Source organism: Myotis davidii, unplaced genomic scaffold (assembly GCF_000327345.1).
Source record: "Myotis davidii unplaced genomic scaffold, ASM32734v1 scaffold674, whole genome shotgun sequence".
Lineage (NCBI taxonomy): Eukaryota > Metazoa > Chordata > Mammalia > Chiroptera > Vespertilionidae > Myotis > Myotis davidii.
In genome coordinates this window covers 2,793,181-2,812,123 of record NW_006286674.1, presented here as the reverse complement: position 1 = coordinate 2,812,123, position 18,943 = coordinate 2,793,181, and the positions used below count along the sequence as shown (strand labels likewise).

General features: G+C 46.3%; 1 protein-coding gene across 1 annotated transcript in view; it reads left to right on the top strand.

The window, feature by feature from the left end:
- Positions 1-18,943, top strand: part of BCAR3 (breast cancer anti-estrogen resistance 3) — a 112,038-nt gene that overhangs the window by 367 nt on the left and 92,728 nt on the right. The window contains exon 2 of the mRNA XM_015560333.1: positions 7,693-8,015. Within this exon, the coding sequence (XP_015415819.1) occupies positions 7,699-8,015 (317 nt within the window). The 5' untranslated portion in view covers positions 7,693-7,698. The remainder of the gene's footprint in view (positions 1-7,692; positions 8,016-18,943) is intronic.

The following is an 18,943-nucleotide window of genomic DNA, read 5'->3' as shown; positions in this document are numbered from 1 at the left end:
GGGAGTCCTCGGTGCTGGGGGCTGGGCTCAGCAGAGCGAGGGTCTAAGGTGGGAAAGGGCTCCCAGTAGATCAGGGGAAGCCACAAGGCACGCGGTTGTGAGGGGGTATGTGGTACATAAAGTAAATAACTTGCTATACCAAGGGCTCCCCCACCCTCACTGCAACTTGCTGGGAACTGCTGCTAAGCCTGACATTTCCAGGATGACTAACCAAGATCTTGATCTCCCCCAGTTCATATAGAAAGGACTGCTTGTCCAGTGCTAATCCCAACCTTATCATGTAAATCCTGTGCTGTGGTGCTTGAAATACAATCCAGGGAGAATTATTCATACTTCAATCATTTGGCTGGACTTCATTGAGTTTACTTCAAAAATAAAGGCATACTCTTAATATTTAAGCCCCAGCAAACTTCCTATCAGGTGGCTAAGCCCTTTATCTGTGCCGTTCCATCTCCTCTGACTCTGCAGAGAAGATATAAAAGTACATATCCAAATTGTAAATTCTCTGCCGAGGTCATAATAAGGCAGTGGAAGGCAGTTTCATTTCCAGAGTTTAAAAATATACACAATTCTGGTCCTGGCCAATGTGCTCAGTGGTTAGAGTTTCGACCCATGCACCAAAGGGTTGGGTTCGATTCCCAGCCAAGGGCATGTATCTGGGTTATGGGTTCGCGCCCTGCCCCTCGTGGGGGCACCTGCAGGAGGCAACCAGTTGATATGTCTCTCTCACATCTATGTTTTTCTCTCTCCATCCCTTCCACTCTCTCTGAAAAAGCAATGGAAAAATATTCTCAGGTAAGAATTAAATAAATATATATTTCTTAGAGCCCATATCAGATGACCATCTATGAGTTTGACTTGGAATTCTCTCATAGAGTAAAATAGAAAAATCCAAGTAAAATAGAAAAATCCAAGTATGTGAGCTGCTTATCTCTGCCTTGATTCCATGTGGTCATCAGTTTCTTTGACACATCGTGGTAAAGCAAGTGAGTCAGGCTGCTATTTACAAGTATTTCAAAGCACAGCCAGATAGGTTGGGAGCTTGTCAGGTTTGCTCATGTCCCTACTGAGAGTTCAGCTCTTTGAACATTCACATGCATCTCATTTTCATATCAAGATATAGAGTGTTTGACCTTTGTATAGTCATGCACCACCTGACAAGGATGCGTTCTGGGAAATGCACTGTTAGGCGATTTTATCATTGTGGGAACATCATATAATGCACTTACACAAACCTGTATGGTATAGCCTACTTTACACCTTGGCTGTATAGTATGGCCTATTGCTCCTAGACTACAAACCTGTACAGCATGTTACTGTCCTGAATACTATAGGCAATTGTAACAAAAAGTTAAGTATTTATGTATCTAAACAGAGGAAAGGTACAGTAAAAATACAGTATAAAAAATGATCCGCCTTTCATGGAACTGCCCTGTCCTTACCATGAATGGAGCTTGCAGGACTGAAGTTGTTCTGGGCGGGCCAGTGAGTGACTGGTGAGTGAATGTGAAGGCTTAGGACATTACTGTACACAACTGTTGATTGAAAAACACTGTACACTTAGGCGACACTAAATGTATAAAACAACATAAGATTAAACCAAGCGCACGAGAAGATGATGTAATCAAGAGACGGAGTAAGCACGAGAGGTATAGGCTATGCTGCTGTAACATGGTACACTGTTTTACAGCAAATTTAGGTTTTTAATAAGCGGAAAGAGTACACTTTAACATTATAGCACATGATTGTGTGTTCTATACTTTTATATGACTGGCAGAACAGTAGGCCTGTTTACACGGGATCAACATAAGCATGTGAGTAACGTGTTGCATGATGATGGCTACGACATCACTAGGCGATAGGGGTTTCTTAGCTCCATTATGATCTTATGGGAACACTGATGTATGTGGCCCATCACTGGCTGAACTGTCATTATATGGTGCATGACTAAATCTCAAGACCTAGCATCAGGCTGTGTCAGGACACTATGTCTGTTTACTTGCACAATGGAGAGGTGAAGTCTGGTGGCCAAAGTCTCACTTGGGCTTGTCTTTTAAAGACTGCATGCTCGCTCATTTGGTGTGCCTGTGTGTGTGTGTGTGTGTGTCTGTCTGTCTGTCTGTCTACGTCCTGCTTGGTTTGGTGTGTTTCCATCTATTGCTTCAGGTTAAAATATTTCCCTCCTCATCCTTCCTGCCCAGGCTTCCCCAGAAGTGGTGGCTTCGTTTGTGAACTCCCATTGTGCTAGAGATGCCATGACAAGCAAGACGGACATGGTCCCTGCCCTGCCGGGAGGAGACCTGCTATTTATTGAGTGCTTGCTCTGTGCCAGGGCTTTCCATACACGACCACGTTTACTTTTCACAACAACCCCATGAAATAGTTATTGTTAATTCATTTTTACAAATGAGAAACTCAGAGAAGCTGAGTAGCTTGTCCCAGGCCATACAGCTAGTAAGTCAGTGGCAGAATAGGGATTTGAGTGTCTGACTCGAAAGCAAGCCTAGGTTCTGAGTCAGACCATGTTTGATTGTTAAAAATCAAATAGGCTGTAAGAAGCACATAGAAACATGACTAGAAACATGAAGACAGAAACATCTCCAAGTGGACAAAACATGGAGCCAGAGGCTGGAGACTTGACTTTAGTCTCCTCAGTGCTCTTCCAACCACGTGTTCCCACCTCATGCCTTCACGTTTGCAGAATCCCCGCCTGCAACTCCATTCTGCTCTTCCCTTCATTGGTTCGTTCTCTCTCTCTCTCTCTCTCTTTCAAGTTTCATGTCATTATTTCCTTTTCAGAGAGGCCTTTCCAGACCATCCTAATCTGAAATAGCTACCCATCCCCAGCCAGTATATTCTATCATTTCACCCTGTTTTGCATTCTTCCGTGCCCTTGTGACTGGGATATGACCTAGTTTGTTTTCTTATCTGTGTGGGTTGGACTCGCCCATCACAGCAGGCTCTATAAGAGCAGTACCTTGTCTAGTTTATTATATCCTCAGCCTTGCTACATTGTAAACCTTCAGAGAATATATATTGAATGAGTGAACATTTAGTTGCTTATCTGGAAAAAGGAAGGGGCTTGATTCTCTGAGATCCCATCTACATATAACACACTGAGACTCTGCCTAGTGGTCAGATGTGGTAAGTGGCTTCTCTGTCAAAACGGAAAGTACTCAACCTTGAACCTAGATTCAAAGTACACACCATGCACTTCCATTCCTTGGAATTCCCCCTGGGATCTTGGACTCTGGAAAAATTAAAAGTAAATAGAGCAACCCAAAGGTTGCAAATGAGCATCTCCCACCCATACATCCCCTGCCCCACTTTTATTTTGTTTTATTTTCAAGGCTATGTTTCCCGGCTGGGCCCACCTCCCCCACTATTGGACTGATTCAAACTTGTCACAGGGCCCAGGGTTGAGCCAATCTTTCCAAGTGACTAGACACAGGACAAGGCTGTATTTTAATGGGGAAGAGTTCCAATTTAGAGGCAGGGAGTTGTGAAGGAGAGCTTGGCCTGTGGTTTTTCAATTTGTCTGCAGCTGAGAACTCTCTGGAAACTTCAACTTGGATGATCTTCTCCTTCCAGTTGTTAACCTCTGCTTTACATCCTCAGGTCAGCATCCCTTCCTCACGGAAGCTTTTCCAGGGCCGCTAGAGCCCGGTCCCCACTTTACTGGGGACCCCCAGCACTGGGGATCACCAACAATGGTCATTGTTTCCTCCATGGAGTAGTAACCTCATGAAGATAGTTGACGCTGTCTCCACACCCGGGACAGTGCTCACCACATAAATGAGTGTTAAATAGAAGAATGAATGAATGTTTCTGTTGAGTGAATGATACTTCCTCATTGTCATTTTCCTCTGTCATCTGGGTAAAAAAAACCTGAATATAAGTTGCTCTGTACCCAAGAGACTCACTTATCCAGTGACTGTCAACCCTGCCTCCACGTTGGACAATATGGAGGGAGACTGCTGCCAGGGTTCTACCCACTGAGATTCTGATTCCACTGGTCTGGTTCACAGCAGGGTGCTGGGATTTAAAAGCTTTCTGGAGGCTTCTTAATGTGCAGCTAGGTTAAGGACCACCACTGTACGGTTTCAGAACTCATTCCTTGCTTTGGTCCTTACAGGCTTGAAGCAGCCACGGGGAGAGAGAGTAGGGATGTAATTCATGGATATTGTATGGTTCCTGACAGTTTAAGAGGTACTTTCACATCTGTTATCACATCTGATAATAACAAGCTAAGGGGTCTACTCTCTGGTTTAAATATTCCCTTTATGTTGATGACTCTTAAAAATCTGCGTCCTATCCTGGCTCCTAACTGCACGTGCCAGTATCTACCCTCCTAGACCAATCTGTCCTCCTGGGACCTCACACAGAGCAGCTCCAGCAGTGCGCTTGTTACCCACCTTCCTGCGGGGCCCCTTCTTCCTTGGTGTGTGATGGCACCGCACCATCGTTCCATGGCTGTGGCCCCCCAGCCAGAGGCCTTGAGCTCCCAGCTCCTCATTCTGCCCCTCTTTTCCCTTCCCCTGGCCACTGCCCCAGGCCTAGTTCTTCATTGTTCCTTGCTGGCTTGTTGCCATCAGCTGGGCTGACCTCTCTGCCTCCCTCCTCTCCCCTCCTTCAGAATTACCAGCCACAGGCTGCAATCTGTCCTTCCCTTCCAGATCTTCCCCAGAACTTACTGTCAAGTCCAGACACCTTGACAAAGCCTTTGAGAATCAACATCTGGCCCTAAACTGTGCTTGTTCCAGAAGATCCTTCTCGTCCTCTCCGCTCCAGTGCCACCACGCGACTTGCAGTTTCCTGAGCCTGTGGGGCACTTCCTGCCTCTGCATCTGCCCTTATAGCATCCCCTTGGAAGGCTTTTCCTTGCAATTTTCCACCTTTCAAAATCCTTCCTCTTCAGTGAGGCCCTTTCTGAGATCCTCCTTGAATCCTTTCATCAAAATTAATTGTTCTTCATATGATTTCATTCCTATGTGGGATATAAAACAGAAAGCAATAGTCCAGCCAGTGTGGCTCAGTGGTTGAACTTTGACCTATGAACCAGGAGGTCACAGTTCAATTCCAGGTTAGGGCACATGCCCAGGTTGGGGGCTTGATCCCCAGTAGGGGGCATGCAGGAGGCAGTCGATCAATGATCTCTTTCATCAATGATGTTTTTATCTCTCTCCCTCTCCCTTCCTCTCTGAAATCAAGAAAAACTGTTTAAAATAAAACAGAAAGCAACAAATGGGCAAACAAAAACTCATAGGCACAGACAGTAGTATGGTGGTTACCAATGGGTGAGGGAACAGTAAAGGGTAAAGGGGGTCAGATATATGGTGACAGGAGAAGAATTGACTTTGGGTGATAAACACACAATTTAATATACAGATGACGTATCATAGAAATGAAAAGTATATAATTTTACTAACCAATGTCTCCCAATAAATTTAATAAAAAAGTCATTGTTCTTCCCTTCAGCATGTTAAGGGCCCCTGTTGATGTCCCTATATTATTCTCTCTCAGGGACTGAGGCATACGACTCTTTGTTTCTCTGAGTATCTTATAAGGAGTAGGCACTTACATGTTTGTTGAATTGAAAGTAGAAAGGGCAGGTGTTAATATCCCTCTGTAGCCGAGAATAAACGGAGTGTGGGGCATTCTAGAACACTTTGGCCCAGTCTTGAAATCTAGATGGGTCTTGGGTAGGCAGAGAGGAAGCAGGCTGCCAGGAACACTGGAGCCAGGGCAGCTTTTGCCCATCACACCAGCCTGGAAATAGAGTTGGCCGACAGCGTGGCCCTTTGCACACAGAGGTTCTGTGGGTGCTCGGGCCTCCTCACAAGGCTCTTTGACATGATGCAGGCCTGTCTGGAGAAAGAAGGTGCTGATAGCTCCGACAGGTGAGCGTTCACAGCTGTGGGGTCTGTGTGTAGGGTGAGGGAATCCTTGTCAGCTTACGTCACTGGTGGTCAGGCAGGGAGGGCTAGGGAGTTTGGTTTCTTTTTTAATAATGATGATTAATGTTGAGCAAGTGCTGACAGTGTGCCAGGCACCAGTCAGCCCCGGGCGGGGCCCCACGGGAAGGGCCTGCACCATTCTATTGTTCTGCACCCGCTAGGAGCCAGGCCTTCTGTGTGGTCCTAGTTAGACATGGAGCAGACAAGCCCCAGAATTATCAGGTTTAGCAAAGAACCGAGGCCAGAGTTAGGATTACATGAATTGAGTGAGGGGTCTCCTTCTACAGCCCCCAACACTCACGTGCTTCTCTCTGTTGCATGCAGAAGCCGTGGATCCTGTGTTTTTGTTGTCAGTTGTCTTCCTTGCATAGTCTGACCCTTTATCTCTTGCACTGATATGATGAGATTCTGGAGGGCTGTGTTCTTGATTGTCATCAAGCCATGTCCCAAATCCCCAATTCCTTTGTGGAACTGACTCTGCAGAGGTTCTATTAAGTGACGATGTTCACTCAGAGCTGTGGGAAGGGCTGTCTGTGCGGAGCGGGGGCTCCAGGGTTCGAGAGGAGACTGCAGAGCAAGGGGATGCTCTGCTGACCAGCCTAGCAGAGGCCCGTGCATTGGGCTTAGCCCTGCTGCTGTCATCCACACCCATCTGATGGCATGGCTAGTGGGACACAGTCCGTGTTCTTAGGTCTCTAGAGACTGGCCCTAACTTTCATTCAGGCCTGTGTTTCCTTTCCTCAAACGTCGGCTTTAAAAATGTCCCACAATTTGACTTAGGTCGAAACCATTGTTTGTTTTGGGGGCGTTGGGGGTGCTGACTCTCTCAGGGTGAACATTTTTACTAGTGGTCAAAGCTGGGAACAATTGTCAGGGCTGCTTTTGCATATAACCGCCGGTATCATTTTCCTTTTCTTTCCATACCCCCCTTTTTATTTTTATTTTTTTTCTCTTCCCTTCCCACTCTTCCCTGACTATGCAGACACCCATGCTCATTGCTTAACCCTGCTGGTGGCAGGCAGGTTCCTGACCCCTCTCCCTGGGGGACAGTGTACATGGAGCCCCCACCTCAGTGGCTTCCCTCTGCAGCTGAGCCCACTGATGTAGGGAGGAGTGGCCCACCTCCTGACCCCTGACCCTGGCCTGTCTTCGTTAATTAGAGCACATTGATTTATTTATAAGCACCAGGTCGATGACAGAAAAATTGCCCCGTTGCTGTGGGTAGCACAACTGAGGGGCTGGTCTGGCACTGAAGGAGTTCCAGCAGCTGAGGAATTCCAATAATCTCCGCCTGTTCTTATCGTGTCCAGGGTGGTAGGAAAGCGTGAGCTCATTATCCAATGGGTCTACAACATTTTCTGTCACGCACTTGTCACTGAAACCTTGAGTCCCTCCTCAATAATCTTTTCGTTAGTCATGCATGTCCACCAGCTTCAGTCACCTGAAATAACAAAACAGCTCATGTGCCTCCAAAGTCTCTGAAGTGTGTTTGCCCTTTTCCATTGGCTGACCTGCTGCCAACCCAGGAGAATTCCTCTGTCATATCAAAAAAGGACATGAGTAAACTTCCTGTTTGTATTAAATTTCACTAGTAGTGCCATTCAGTGTTTGTCTTATAATGCCCTGGACATTTTCTTGTGTTACGTGGTATATTTCCATTTCCTCTCGTCAGCGGGAAGCCAGTTCTTGGGGATTATCTTCAATTTATACCTTCACTCCTTTCATTTCCCTTTAGAGAATCATGGCTGCGGGGAAATTCGCGAGCCTTCCCAGAAACATGTCGGTGAATCACCAGTTTCCCCTGGCCTCGTCCATGGACCTTCTGAGCAGCAAGTCTCCTCTCGCCGATCACCGCACAGATGCCTATCAGGACGTGTCTATACACGGCACCCTTCCACGGAAGAAGAAAGGCCCTCCTCCCATCAGGTCCTGTGATAGCTTCAGTCACGCGGGCACCCTGCCCCATTCCAAATCCCCACGGCAGAACTCACCTCTGACCCAGGACATCATCCAGGAGCACCCACGGCAGGACTGGAAAGGCGAAGTCTTCACCTCCAGGTAACTTCTTACATTTCATGAGGGAAAATGACTTGTCTTAAATAGCTTTTTAAAAAGTCATCTTATGAGGGGAAATGTCAAACACGTACAAAGGAGAGCAAGCAGTAAAATGAACTGCCATGGCCCCATCACCCAGCTTTAGCAGTTATCTACGCATGGCCAGCTCGGCTCTGTCCCCCACCCGCTTTCCTTCCTCTGGTATTATTTTGAAACAAATCTCAGACCGCATTTTATTTTATCTGTGAATATTTTGGTATGTGTCTTTCAAAGATAAGGACTTACTTTAAAATATATGTAATCATAATACTAAAAATGATAACACCTAAAATGAACCATTTAAAAAATATATATTTTTATTGATTTCAGAGGGGAAGGGAGAGGGAGAGAAAGAAACATCAGTGATGAGAATCACTGATTGGCAGCCTCCTACATAGCCCCTACTGGGGATTAAGCCGGCAACCCGGGCATGTGCCCTGATAGGGAATCGCACAGTGACCTCCTGGTTCATAGGTCAGTGTTCAACCACTGAGCCACACCTGCCAGGCAACTGAACCACTTTTAATATGATCTAATATTTGAGAGTATTTTCAAAGCCAACTTCTAAATCATTGAGTCTCTCAAAAAGAAGCAGAAGTTTGGTGTGCTGTTTTGTTTTTTTTATTATAACATCAGTTTCTAAACTACATCCATCCAATGCTAAAGAGATGCCAGGATGTCTATAAATTAGGACCTATATCTCCTTGTATTTAGTTGTAACTTGATGAAATAAAATTTTGTGTGGACGCATCATCAGGTCAGCTGCAGAATACAGTAGAGTTTATTTCTCCTTCTGTCCACCGGGATGTGGATAAATAAGCCTTATGATGTAAAGGCTTCTCTGGGTTTGTAAGGGGCCTGGCTGTGATTGGTTTCTGTTTGTTCAGAGTTCATTTGGAAACTGTACTTCCTTTCCTGTTGGAAGATAAGCAATCTGTGATGCTAGTGGGCAAAGACAGGAAGTGGTTTCCTCTCTTATATTTCCTGGTGTCTCTCCTTCTGTCCAGCCCCGTAGCAAAGAAGGCCACTTTGATCCTGCCTCATTGATTTGTTCAATATCTTTGTATTGAGTGCCTACATTCATTACAGCACTCTGATTTTATAAGTACCTGTGCTTCACCTGGAAAACTCTGCCCAGCTCCCCTGGGTATCTAACTGAAGGGCTGGTCCAACATTGAAGACATTCTAGCAGTTAAAACATTTCAGTAATCTGCTCTTGCCCTTCTACACGGTGGAGAAATATGTGAACTAACAGGATAGCTATGAGACATCTGAAACAGTTTCCTCCCAGAGCCCATATTCTAGTGAAAGACCCAGATAATAAATACAATTAAGTAAACAGTACATTGCAGATTATAGTAGGTGTTATAGAGGAAATAGAGGCATATGCTGGAGATCAATTGGGGTTGTGTCTGTTTTATAGGGACAGGTCTCTGAGAAGGTGATATTTAAGCTAAGATCTGCATGATGAGAGGAGATAGTGTGGAGAACCAGTAGCTGGCTGTCCCAGGCACAGGGAGAGCAAGTGCAAAGATCAGGGGGACAAGTTTGGGATATTTGAGAAACCCTAAGTCAGGGGTTCTCAACCTTGGCTGCACATTAGAATCACCTGGGAATCTTTTTAAAATCCTGATTTCTGGGCCTAGGTGATTCTAATGTGCAGCCAAGGTTGAGAACCCCTGCCCTAAATGAAGCTGGTGTGGACTGTGGCTGGAGTGTAGCAAATTGGGAGAGAATAGTATAGATGTTGGGAGAGAGCTGGACAGGCAAGTGTTTAGAATTAGTTTTAGTACCGCAGGAGTATAAGAAGAAATTAAGGAGGCCCGGGTATTCTCTGTAGAAAACATTAGAGAGCTCTGAAATGTTTCTGACATCAGACCAGAAGGTTCCCCAGGGAGAACCATTAGAAGGCCTGGACGTGCTCCGATTAAACCTAGGTGGGTGACCTCCCTACTCAGAGAGCCTGCTGATGAGAAGGTGAATGTGGAGGCCCAGCTTGTACACAGCATTGCTCATATCGCATCGTTGGAACGTAGCGGGTGGGGTGCAGAAGGGGACCCGTCATTCCTCCCTCTCGTGGAGCTATGAGGCAGCAAAGGAAAATAATATCTGATCACCCCAAAAGAAGCACAAATGCCAGGCTCCACAATGTGGACTCAGAGCAAACGGTTACCCGGCTTCCTGTGGCCACTTTTTATCTTTTAACTTAAACTTTATAGTGAGCTGGATCTCTACTAATTACCACACAGAGACAACTCACAAACTCATTTCTTAAAGTTCTAAGGCCCTGGAGGGGTGCCAGCTCTTACAGGGGGACACGCCAGGGCCTGGGGTGGTCATGGAGCCCCCTTCCTATCTTGAGGAAGTTCTTGATAAACATCCAAGGTCCAGGCTGTCCACCTGCCAGGACTTCAAAGCTTTTTGATTGGAAAACTGACTTGGATGGAGAGGTCTCATCTCTGTAAAAAGATCTAATCAGGGCACTGGGCGCAGGTCCTCAGTTTGAAGTCCAGGTGGTGGGAGACTTAGCAAGCACGGCTGGCGTGGGTTTGTTTATGACTCAGGGCTGCGTTTATCCTAAGTCACATCTTTTTTCCTCAATTTAAAATATCTTATTGTTAACGGCAAATACAGGAAGCAACGAATGCGGATCTTTTACAATTATGCTGAGCAGGCATGTGGTTGTGTGTCAAAGGATCACAAAGTCCTATTCCCCGCTCATCGGTCTTAGTATTATTTTTAATACAATACCTAACATTGTTTTACATCCTCCAAAGTGATCCCAATTTTGAGGAGTTTAAAGTTCCTTATTTTCTTCTTCTTTTTTAATCCCTTGAAGTAGTCCTAATAAGATTATAAGCTATCTCAGTTCCTTCAGGAACAAGCCATGATAGAAACAAAGTTTGTGCGTGTGAAAAATGAGAGACAAGCAGATTGAATGAGAACCCCGGGTTTCGGGGGGTGGGGGGGCTTGAGGTGCCACAGGGAGCTACCCAGAGGGAAACAGCATTTCTATTCCTCACTCAGCCCGGGAAGCTGGGAGCCACGTCTGTTTGAAAGTTAGAGTTTTGAATCTCTGTCTTCAGGGACTGAAGACTAGTTAGGTCTACCGTTAATGGGAATATTGATATTTTACAGGGTTTGTTTCCAGTAAACTTTTGTGGCCTTACTTGCTTCTTTTCATAGTGAATTTAGGCATTAATTTTACGACTTGCCTGGATGTCAAATGTGAAAACCTCCCTTTGTGTCACATTTGGTGCTGGCATGACGAGAGTAGGGCCATCACCAGGAGCCTGGACGCGCTCCTCATGTGTACCCGCCTCCATGCAGAGGGAGCCCTCCAGGCAGCACTCCTGGTCTTGTGAAATACTCTGATACGTTTGGTCTTTCCCCAACAGGTATGCTTACCTTATTAATCATTAGAGGGTCACTTTTATTATAATTGAATATTAATTGACTATCCACCCTGTGAGATCCCAGGAAAAGCAGAGGAAGCTTCCCCTTTGACCTAAAATGTTGCGTTATTAAACTGCAGTCTAAACATGTCATGTTCACATGAATTATGAGCTCTTACATTTTATAGTTTTAAAATGTCTTAAAGGACATAGTCATAAATTATCTTGTTTGAACATCCTAACTCTGTGTGAGAGACACACAGCAAATTTTATCATGATCATGGCGATGACCGTCATCATCATCATTTGCAGTTAAGAAAATGTATATAAGCCAAACCAATGGACATGGACAACAGGGGGATGGGAGCATGAGTTTGTGTGTGGGGGGGAGGTTGGGGTTAATGGGGGGGGATGAGGACACATTTGTAATACCTTAACTAATAATAATAATAAAAAATATTTAAAAAAAAAGAAGCAAGAAAATGGTTCAGGGATGTTGAGGCACCGAAGATCAGACCCTAGTGAGTGAGTGAGCTGGGATTAGAACCCGGAAAGTACTGTAGGGTTGGACTCCACAGCCTCCCAAGAATTTTGGTGCCAGCCACGAGCATCCTCTAAGCGATCTTCTTGTGTGGAAAGCTTCAGTCCACGTAGTCTGAATCCAGGGCTCCGACACCCACTTGGGAGAATGAAGCCTCAGTCACCAAGAGCCAGGCAGAAGGCAGGCCTGGGAGGGGAGTTGGTCTCCTCATGCGGAGACTGTATCTCTTGGCTTTGTTGTTGTCTTGGCTGCCCTTGGATGTACTTGTGGTTTTGAAAGGTGGCCAAAGCGAGAAGCCAGGGCGCTCTTAAACCTGCTGCTTGATGTCACAGAGGGAGCCTTTGTTCGCAGGCAGAGCGAGGCTTCTCCGACAGGTCTGCAGACAGGATTTCCTCTTGACATTAGCGTTGTTCGCTGGTATCCCTTTGATTCATTTATCTTCAAGGGTGAACTTTTATTTGAATCTGGGACCTTCCTTGGACGGAGAGGGGACCGGTTCCTGTTGTTGGATATCTGTGTTGCTGGGATAACTGAGGATCAGCGCTCAGAGACGTTCTGGGTCCTTTTCCCGCCTGTGGGTACGTGGAGGCACGCATTCCTGGGAACAGCTGCGGAGTGCCTAATTCCCTCTGCCCCTTGGCGGTGGGAGCATGTGGCAGGACAATGTGATGTTTCATTCATTTGCATGAATGGAGCTGACTGACTAGTCACAAGTGTTTTAACCGAAAGGGGCCAGGAAGTCTGCGGAATTATCCCAAGTTAAAATCTGGTGGTAAGTAACCTACCATGTCACAGTGTCAACTCTTCAAAGCTGAACCAAAGGAGTAAGGCACGGGGTCCGTGCAGACTCTTCTCTTAACTGGATGTACAGACCTCGCTCTGGGCTGTGTCAGTGCCGTTATGTGAAAAATCGTTCTCGTTTGTTCCTTTTCAGAGCCACCAGGTTCTATAACCACTGCTTTCTCCCCAACAAAGCAAGTTCCCTCAAACATGCAAATAATCAGTCTTTTGCCTCAGAGTTAATCAGAAGGATCTAAATGTGAAGATCCACATGCAAACACCTGCATTTTATTTATATGTGGGCCTGTCTGCTCTCTGCAAATTGGAAGCTTTTCATGAGCAGAAGAAAAGTTGGGTTTAGAGTTGAGAAAAGCCTATTTAATAGATTCATAGATTCTATTTAATAGAAGGTCATCCAATGAAATAGCAGAATGGCAATGGCTTAACAGCCAAGAATGTATCTATGAAGTAATAGTCCATGTGTTGAATTTTTATTCTTAAAATTTCAAAGTTGAGTTTTACTAACATTTTGAAATGCCCGCGGTGTTTGAATGCAACTGTCGTGGATGGGTTAGTGAATTCTGAAGAACGTGCATGTCCAGGCCCAGTGCCCGTGTTGTGCTGAGGCAGGATCAGCTGGGTCAGGGGTGAGCTCGGCCCCTGCTGGGCATCGTGCTCATCCCAGGGTTGAGGGGGCCCGGAAAATGGGAAATGCCTGTATGTCCTCCAGCTGCCCACTGTGGTCCTAACCCTCTACTGACAGGGACGATTTGAACCTAAAGGCTGGGGTCTGTGCATTCTCAGCTGTTCTTCTGGGGAAAATGAAAGGATTTTTTAAAAAAACTGATTGCAAACCACAACTAAGAAAACAATCAGAGATGACACAATGTCGTCATGCCCAACATTTTTTCTGGGTTCGACCTTCCAGCCCCCAACACACACCTGAGACAGGCCTGCTTTAAATCATGATTTTCCAGGCCTTCTTCAAGCTGTTTGGGAAAGGTCGGGTTTTTAGTCTTCTGAGAGTCAGAAACTCTGAGAGTTTTTTGCATCCCTCAGTCCCTATGGAAACGTATTGTAAGCAGAAGGTGCTGTGTAGGCACAAATTATTCGCACTCTTATTACATGTGGGTTTGGGTTCCATCCCAGTCTAGTCAGAAGGATGGAAGCTGGAGAAGTTGTAGTTGCTGTTGTTGATTGGAAAGAGACCGAAGCCATGGGCTTGGGACTGCAGCCACAAGACCGATAAGTCCTCAAGCCACCCTGCTGTTCGCAGCTCTGTAGTGCTGTCACCACCCAGTCTGCCCCTGAGAGACTGGCTGTTGGACTGAATGCAGAATTTCACGCTCTTCTTGGAGGCCTCAAAGATAAGCCCTCATGGTCTTCTGGTTTTACATGTACTGTTATTTACAAATTATAGAAGTTGGAGAAACCTTGCAGAATCGACCCAGTCAGTCATTGGGCAGCCTGGACTGTCTGTGGTCCAGATTCACCTGCAAACGTAGTGTCCAGAGGTAAGATAACTCCAGCTGTGGGGAGAAGGAGAAAATGCAACGCAGGCAGTCCAGAGGTCTCTGTTCATGTCCCTGCTTTTCCACTTATTAGATGTATGAACTAGGGCAAGTTCTAAACTATAAAATGGGGATAAAATACTCCCATCTGAGAAGTGTTGCACTACAAATGAAGGCTCCGCTGGATGTCAACACTGATTTTCACATGAGTTTTCTGAGATCTGGTTGGAGCAGTTCACTGCTCTCAGCTCCCACCTGGTCACCAGCAGTTTATCCTCCTCCCGCCCCAACTCTGCTGCGTGACACCTGACCGTGAAGGCCACGGTACCTTGGCTGGGACACTGATGTGGCCAGGGCTATCAGAGAAAGCTGCCAGTGACCTTGACTCTGATTCCTGCAACCAAATCTGGTAGCCTTGTGACCTTGCAGAATAAGCTACTATACCTTTCTGAATCTCCAGGGTAGCATTAAGGTCAAGTGCAATCCCATGTGAAGGCACCTGGCATGAAGAAAGGGCTCAGATGTTGGTTTTCATCCTTCCTTCCTCCTGGAAAGCTGGAGCTGGGAGACTCCTAATCCTCGAGTGTAACCTGAGATCACGCTCAGGGCCGGGGGCTCCTGGAGAAGAAGATTTCCCACATGTTAACAGAGTCTGGCAGGAATCCTCTATCGAGTCTGCCCTAAGCTGCCTTACAGCAATGAGTCTTGGCCACCACTCGTGATTACAGGTATAACCACCTTGCTCTGCACTGAAAGACCAGCACACCATTGTGCTGAGACTCAAAACAGAGCCTGTTTTCAGTGGGCTGGCCTAGCCCTGGCTCGCTCGTCCTTGTTCTTAATGTCAGTGTCCTCACTGTTTATTCTTCGGTGAATGTTTATTGAGCTTGTTTTGTGTCAGGCATTGTGCTGGGTACTGAGTTCCCATTGAGAATGAAATAGGTGTGGGCCCTGTCCTTAGGGAGTGCCCAGATTAGGGGGCACACAGACAAACACTTCAACAAATACCCAACAAAAGGAGGGGGTACGAGGAAGGTACATCAGAGAGCCCCTTGGATTCGGTGGAGGGAAAGCCTCTTTGGAGGAGGAAACATTTGAAGATTTAATATAAAAAGAGAATGCAAAATACTTCATTAATATTTGTTATGTTACTATGTATTGAGATGATAATTTTGAAATAGTAGGTTAAAGAAAATATTTAAGTTAATTTCACCTATTTCTTTTCAATGGCTATCAGAAAATTTAAAATTACATTGTATTTCTATTAGACAGCACTGGTCTAGACCTTGCTAAGGAGTTTAGGTTTTCTCCCTGGGGCAAAGGGAGACATTGAAAGGGTATACGTAAGGGAATAGCCTGATCTGATTTAGTTTTTAGAAGATTATTTGGTCTCTTGGTGGAGAATTGATTGGTGGGGGAAGAGGGGCTGGAGGGAGGGCAGGAGGTGGTCCCAAAAGTGCAGGGAACAGATGTGGTGGCTCCAGGATGGTGGTGAAGGTGGTTGAAGGTGGGGGATTCAAGTGGAGCCTGCTGACTTACTGAGGGCTGGATGTGCTGGGGTGGCTCGGCAGCTGGGTGTGTGGGGTGGGCTGTTTACTGTGATGGGGAAGATTGGGAAAGGATCGGGGCTTCATTGGGTTGGTTAGCTGCTTTTTCTTGGGGGAGGAAAGATAGCAGGTGGCAGAGAATGGAGACCTCTGTTTGGGTGTGCTGGTCTGACATGCATGCAGGTCTACGTGGGGATGTGCACCACCACTTTCCTTTTAGAGGCCTTGAGGACATTATCTCTGGAGCTCTGAGAGGTCTGAGTAAAAGTTATGAAGTTAGGGGTCTGCATAGAAATGAAATGGGTGCCGTCACCAAGGGAGAGATTGTGAAGCATAAGGGAAGGACTGTAGGGCCAGCCCCGAGGAATCCTGGGCTCCCCTTCCAGGGAGTCAGCGGAGGAGGCTGAGCATTCGGTCTGGTGGAGAGCAGAGAAATGAGGCAGGAGCTGCTGTGTTGTTTAAAGGAAGGCTTTTGTTTCCTTTTTCTTTCTTTCTTTTTTTTTTAGATGAGAGACAAAATTCAATATGAAAAGATCATAAGCATGTAATAAAGCAAAGCACATTTGTTTCATTTACATGATTTTTTTAATACAGCATTTTGGTTTAATTAAAGCTAACACATCCCCAGGGCTCCCCTCCCTGTGGCCTGTCAGCAGCATGGAGATTGTGTTCCTAAGGACACTGTGGACAGCAGAGGTGAATGGACCGCTGCGGTTGGCATTCAGGCTTTTGCCTGTGCAGTGACGGCTGCTTTTCCAAGGTTTTGGGGAGCAGCCACCTGGAGGCGGGTGCCTGCCCTGGAAGACAGAGCTAAGGTATATGCTTCTATCTGTTTGGCTGGGTGAAGTCTTTCCTGTTAGAGGCCTTGAGGACATTATCTCCAAACTATAGTGCTTTTATTCTGCCTGTGAATTAGCGAGAAGAAACCTTTACAAACACGCTTTTTTCGAAGGGGGTGGGGAATGTCGGGGGCGGAGAGGATGGGGCTGGTGGGAGTGGAGGAAGGGCAGAGAGATACCAGCCAAACAAAGCATCTGCTTTTATCAAAAGTGCTGTGTTTGGACTTAGACAGCCTGAAGCCTGATCCGCTGATGCCAGACCCTCGGTGCCTGCCAAGAGACATACTGGCCTTGATACGGCTTCTCTTCTGACTATTCGGTTGGGCGGACTGCTGCCAAGTTAAGATTTCAGCAGCGGCTTTCAGCTCAGTGCTGTCACTGGAATTCTGCTGAGCGCAGGTTAACCCATGGCCACGTCAAGTTTTTCTCAACCCAAACCACTTTGTGTCAGACTTGGGTTCCTAGAGACTCACCCTAGTGTCATCGGTAGGACAGTGAGATGGCACCGTTTTAACACGATTAGGGAACCTGCCTGAGGAGATGGTTTAATTGCCATTCTTTTCACACACATCATGACTACATGAATCGGGCACTGCCGTATTTTCAGATGAGACCGAGGTGACTCACAGAAGCAGGACTCGGCTGTTGAAGTGAAAGAAGCAGGAGTTTTCGAAGTAAACAGTCTGTGACAACTAGGGAGGGAAATGTGCCCTGGTTTGCAGTCTGCTCTGAGCTAGAGGAAGGAAGACTCCCCAAGTCGAGGGAAAGGATACAGATCTCAAGGCCTGAGGCTCTGAAAGGGAAACAGTTCAAAAGGATGAAAGACAACTTGTTTACCACAATTTGAAAGAGGAAGACAAATGGGATCACCCAGGTACCTTGCGTGGAAGGGTGTGTGTGTGTGAAGGACTTTGTCCAGCCTGGACCGACTCCTGTTCGGATCCCCACTGTGGTGCGATGAGCCAGGGCCATGCCGATGAATTCACTCACAAGGACGTTGAACGTGACTGTGTGCCAGGCTTTGTGCCAGGTGCTGGATATTCAAAGAAGGCCAGGGCCTCAACCCGTTTGAGGACTTCATGGCCCTAGGAGAAGGGGATGCCCGTTTTGAACCATCTGACTTCACCAACACCTGTTCTCTCTTTCTTTGCTACTGATCTAACTGACCTAACTTCCCCTTCACAGCGTAGCTCTTTGTATCATCTCACTAGTCCAATGAGAAGTCTGGTTTTCTTGACCTCTGACCTTAACATCTTTCAGGTCGCAGGTCACTTTTTCTCCTTGACCAGGTGACTGCAGGTTGTACTTTCTGGCTGACCCTTCCCCAGGGCCTGCCTTTTCTGTGCCAACACTTCCTCTGTGCTGTCTTCACCTTAGACCCAGACGCAGAAAAGGACAGGCCATGCAACCAAGGGCCAGATTAGAGGGTGGCACTGGCTGTAAAAGAACCAGAGTGAGCAGAGGATTATGAGAAATGCTAAGGATAACACAAAGGGCTTTCAGAAGTTATGTCCGGAACAATAAGACCAAACAGAGGGGGAATGTGAGAGAAACAGAGAAACCAAACTGCTCAGCTTCTGTTCGGCTTGCCTTTTTTTTTTTTTGTCAAGGAAATGACTTCTGTGATTGGAAAAGGTAGAGTCAAGGTGAAGGAAGAGAATGAGGCCATGACAAGAGGCTCTAAGACCACCATGAGATGAGGCCCCATGGCCCCAGAAGACTGAGCGCTTGAGGCTGAGACCATCACACCAGCGCTGTAACCAGCAGCTACAGGAAAGATGAAGAGAGATGTTTCAGTTTCCAAAAAAGAACTTGGAAGATAGGGTTAATCTCTATAATGATAAGATTGACATTAAATTCGGGGGGAAAGGGGGGTTTTTAGGACAATGATTTCTTTTGAAAACTTGGTAAAGGAAGCAGCAACCTTAGGAAGTAGCAAGGCTTTGTCAAAAGCAAGTCATACCAGATTAACTCTCCTTCCTAGGGTTACTCTGATGGTAGATTAGAGGAATGTTGAGAAGGTGTGTGTGCAAATGCCAGTCATTGGTGATGTCCTTGGGGTGAGAAAGATTCCTGCTAGATGATAGTGCATGAAGCATGCTGTAGGCTGTGTCCTCAGCCCCATTCCAGCCAATTTAAAAACCCATTTAGACAGTTATATTGACATACAGATCACATTGGTGGATGACATGAATCTTGGAGGAATAGCTAATATGTCAAATGACAGGTATGAGATCCAAAAATGATCTGGGCACTTTCAAACAACAGAAAATCTGACT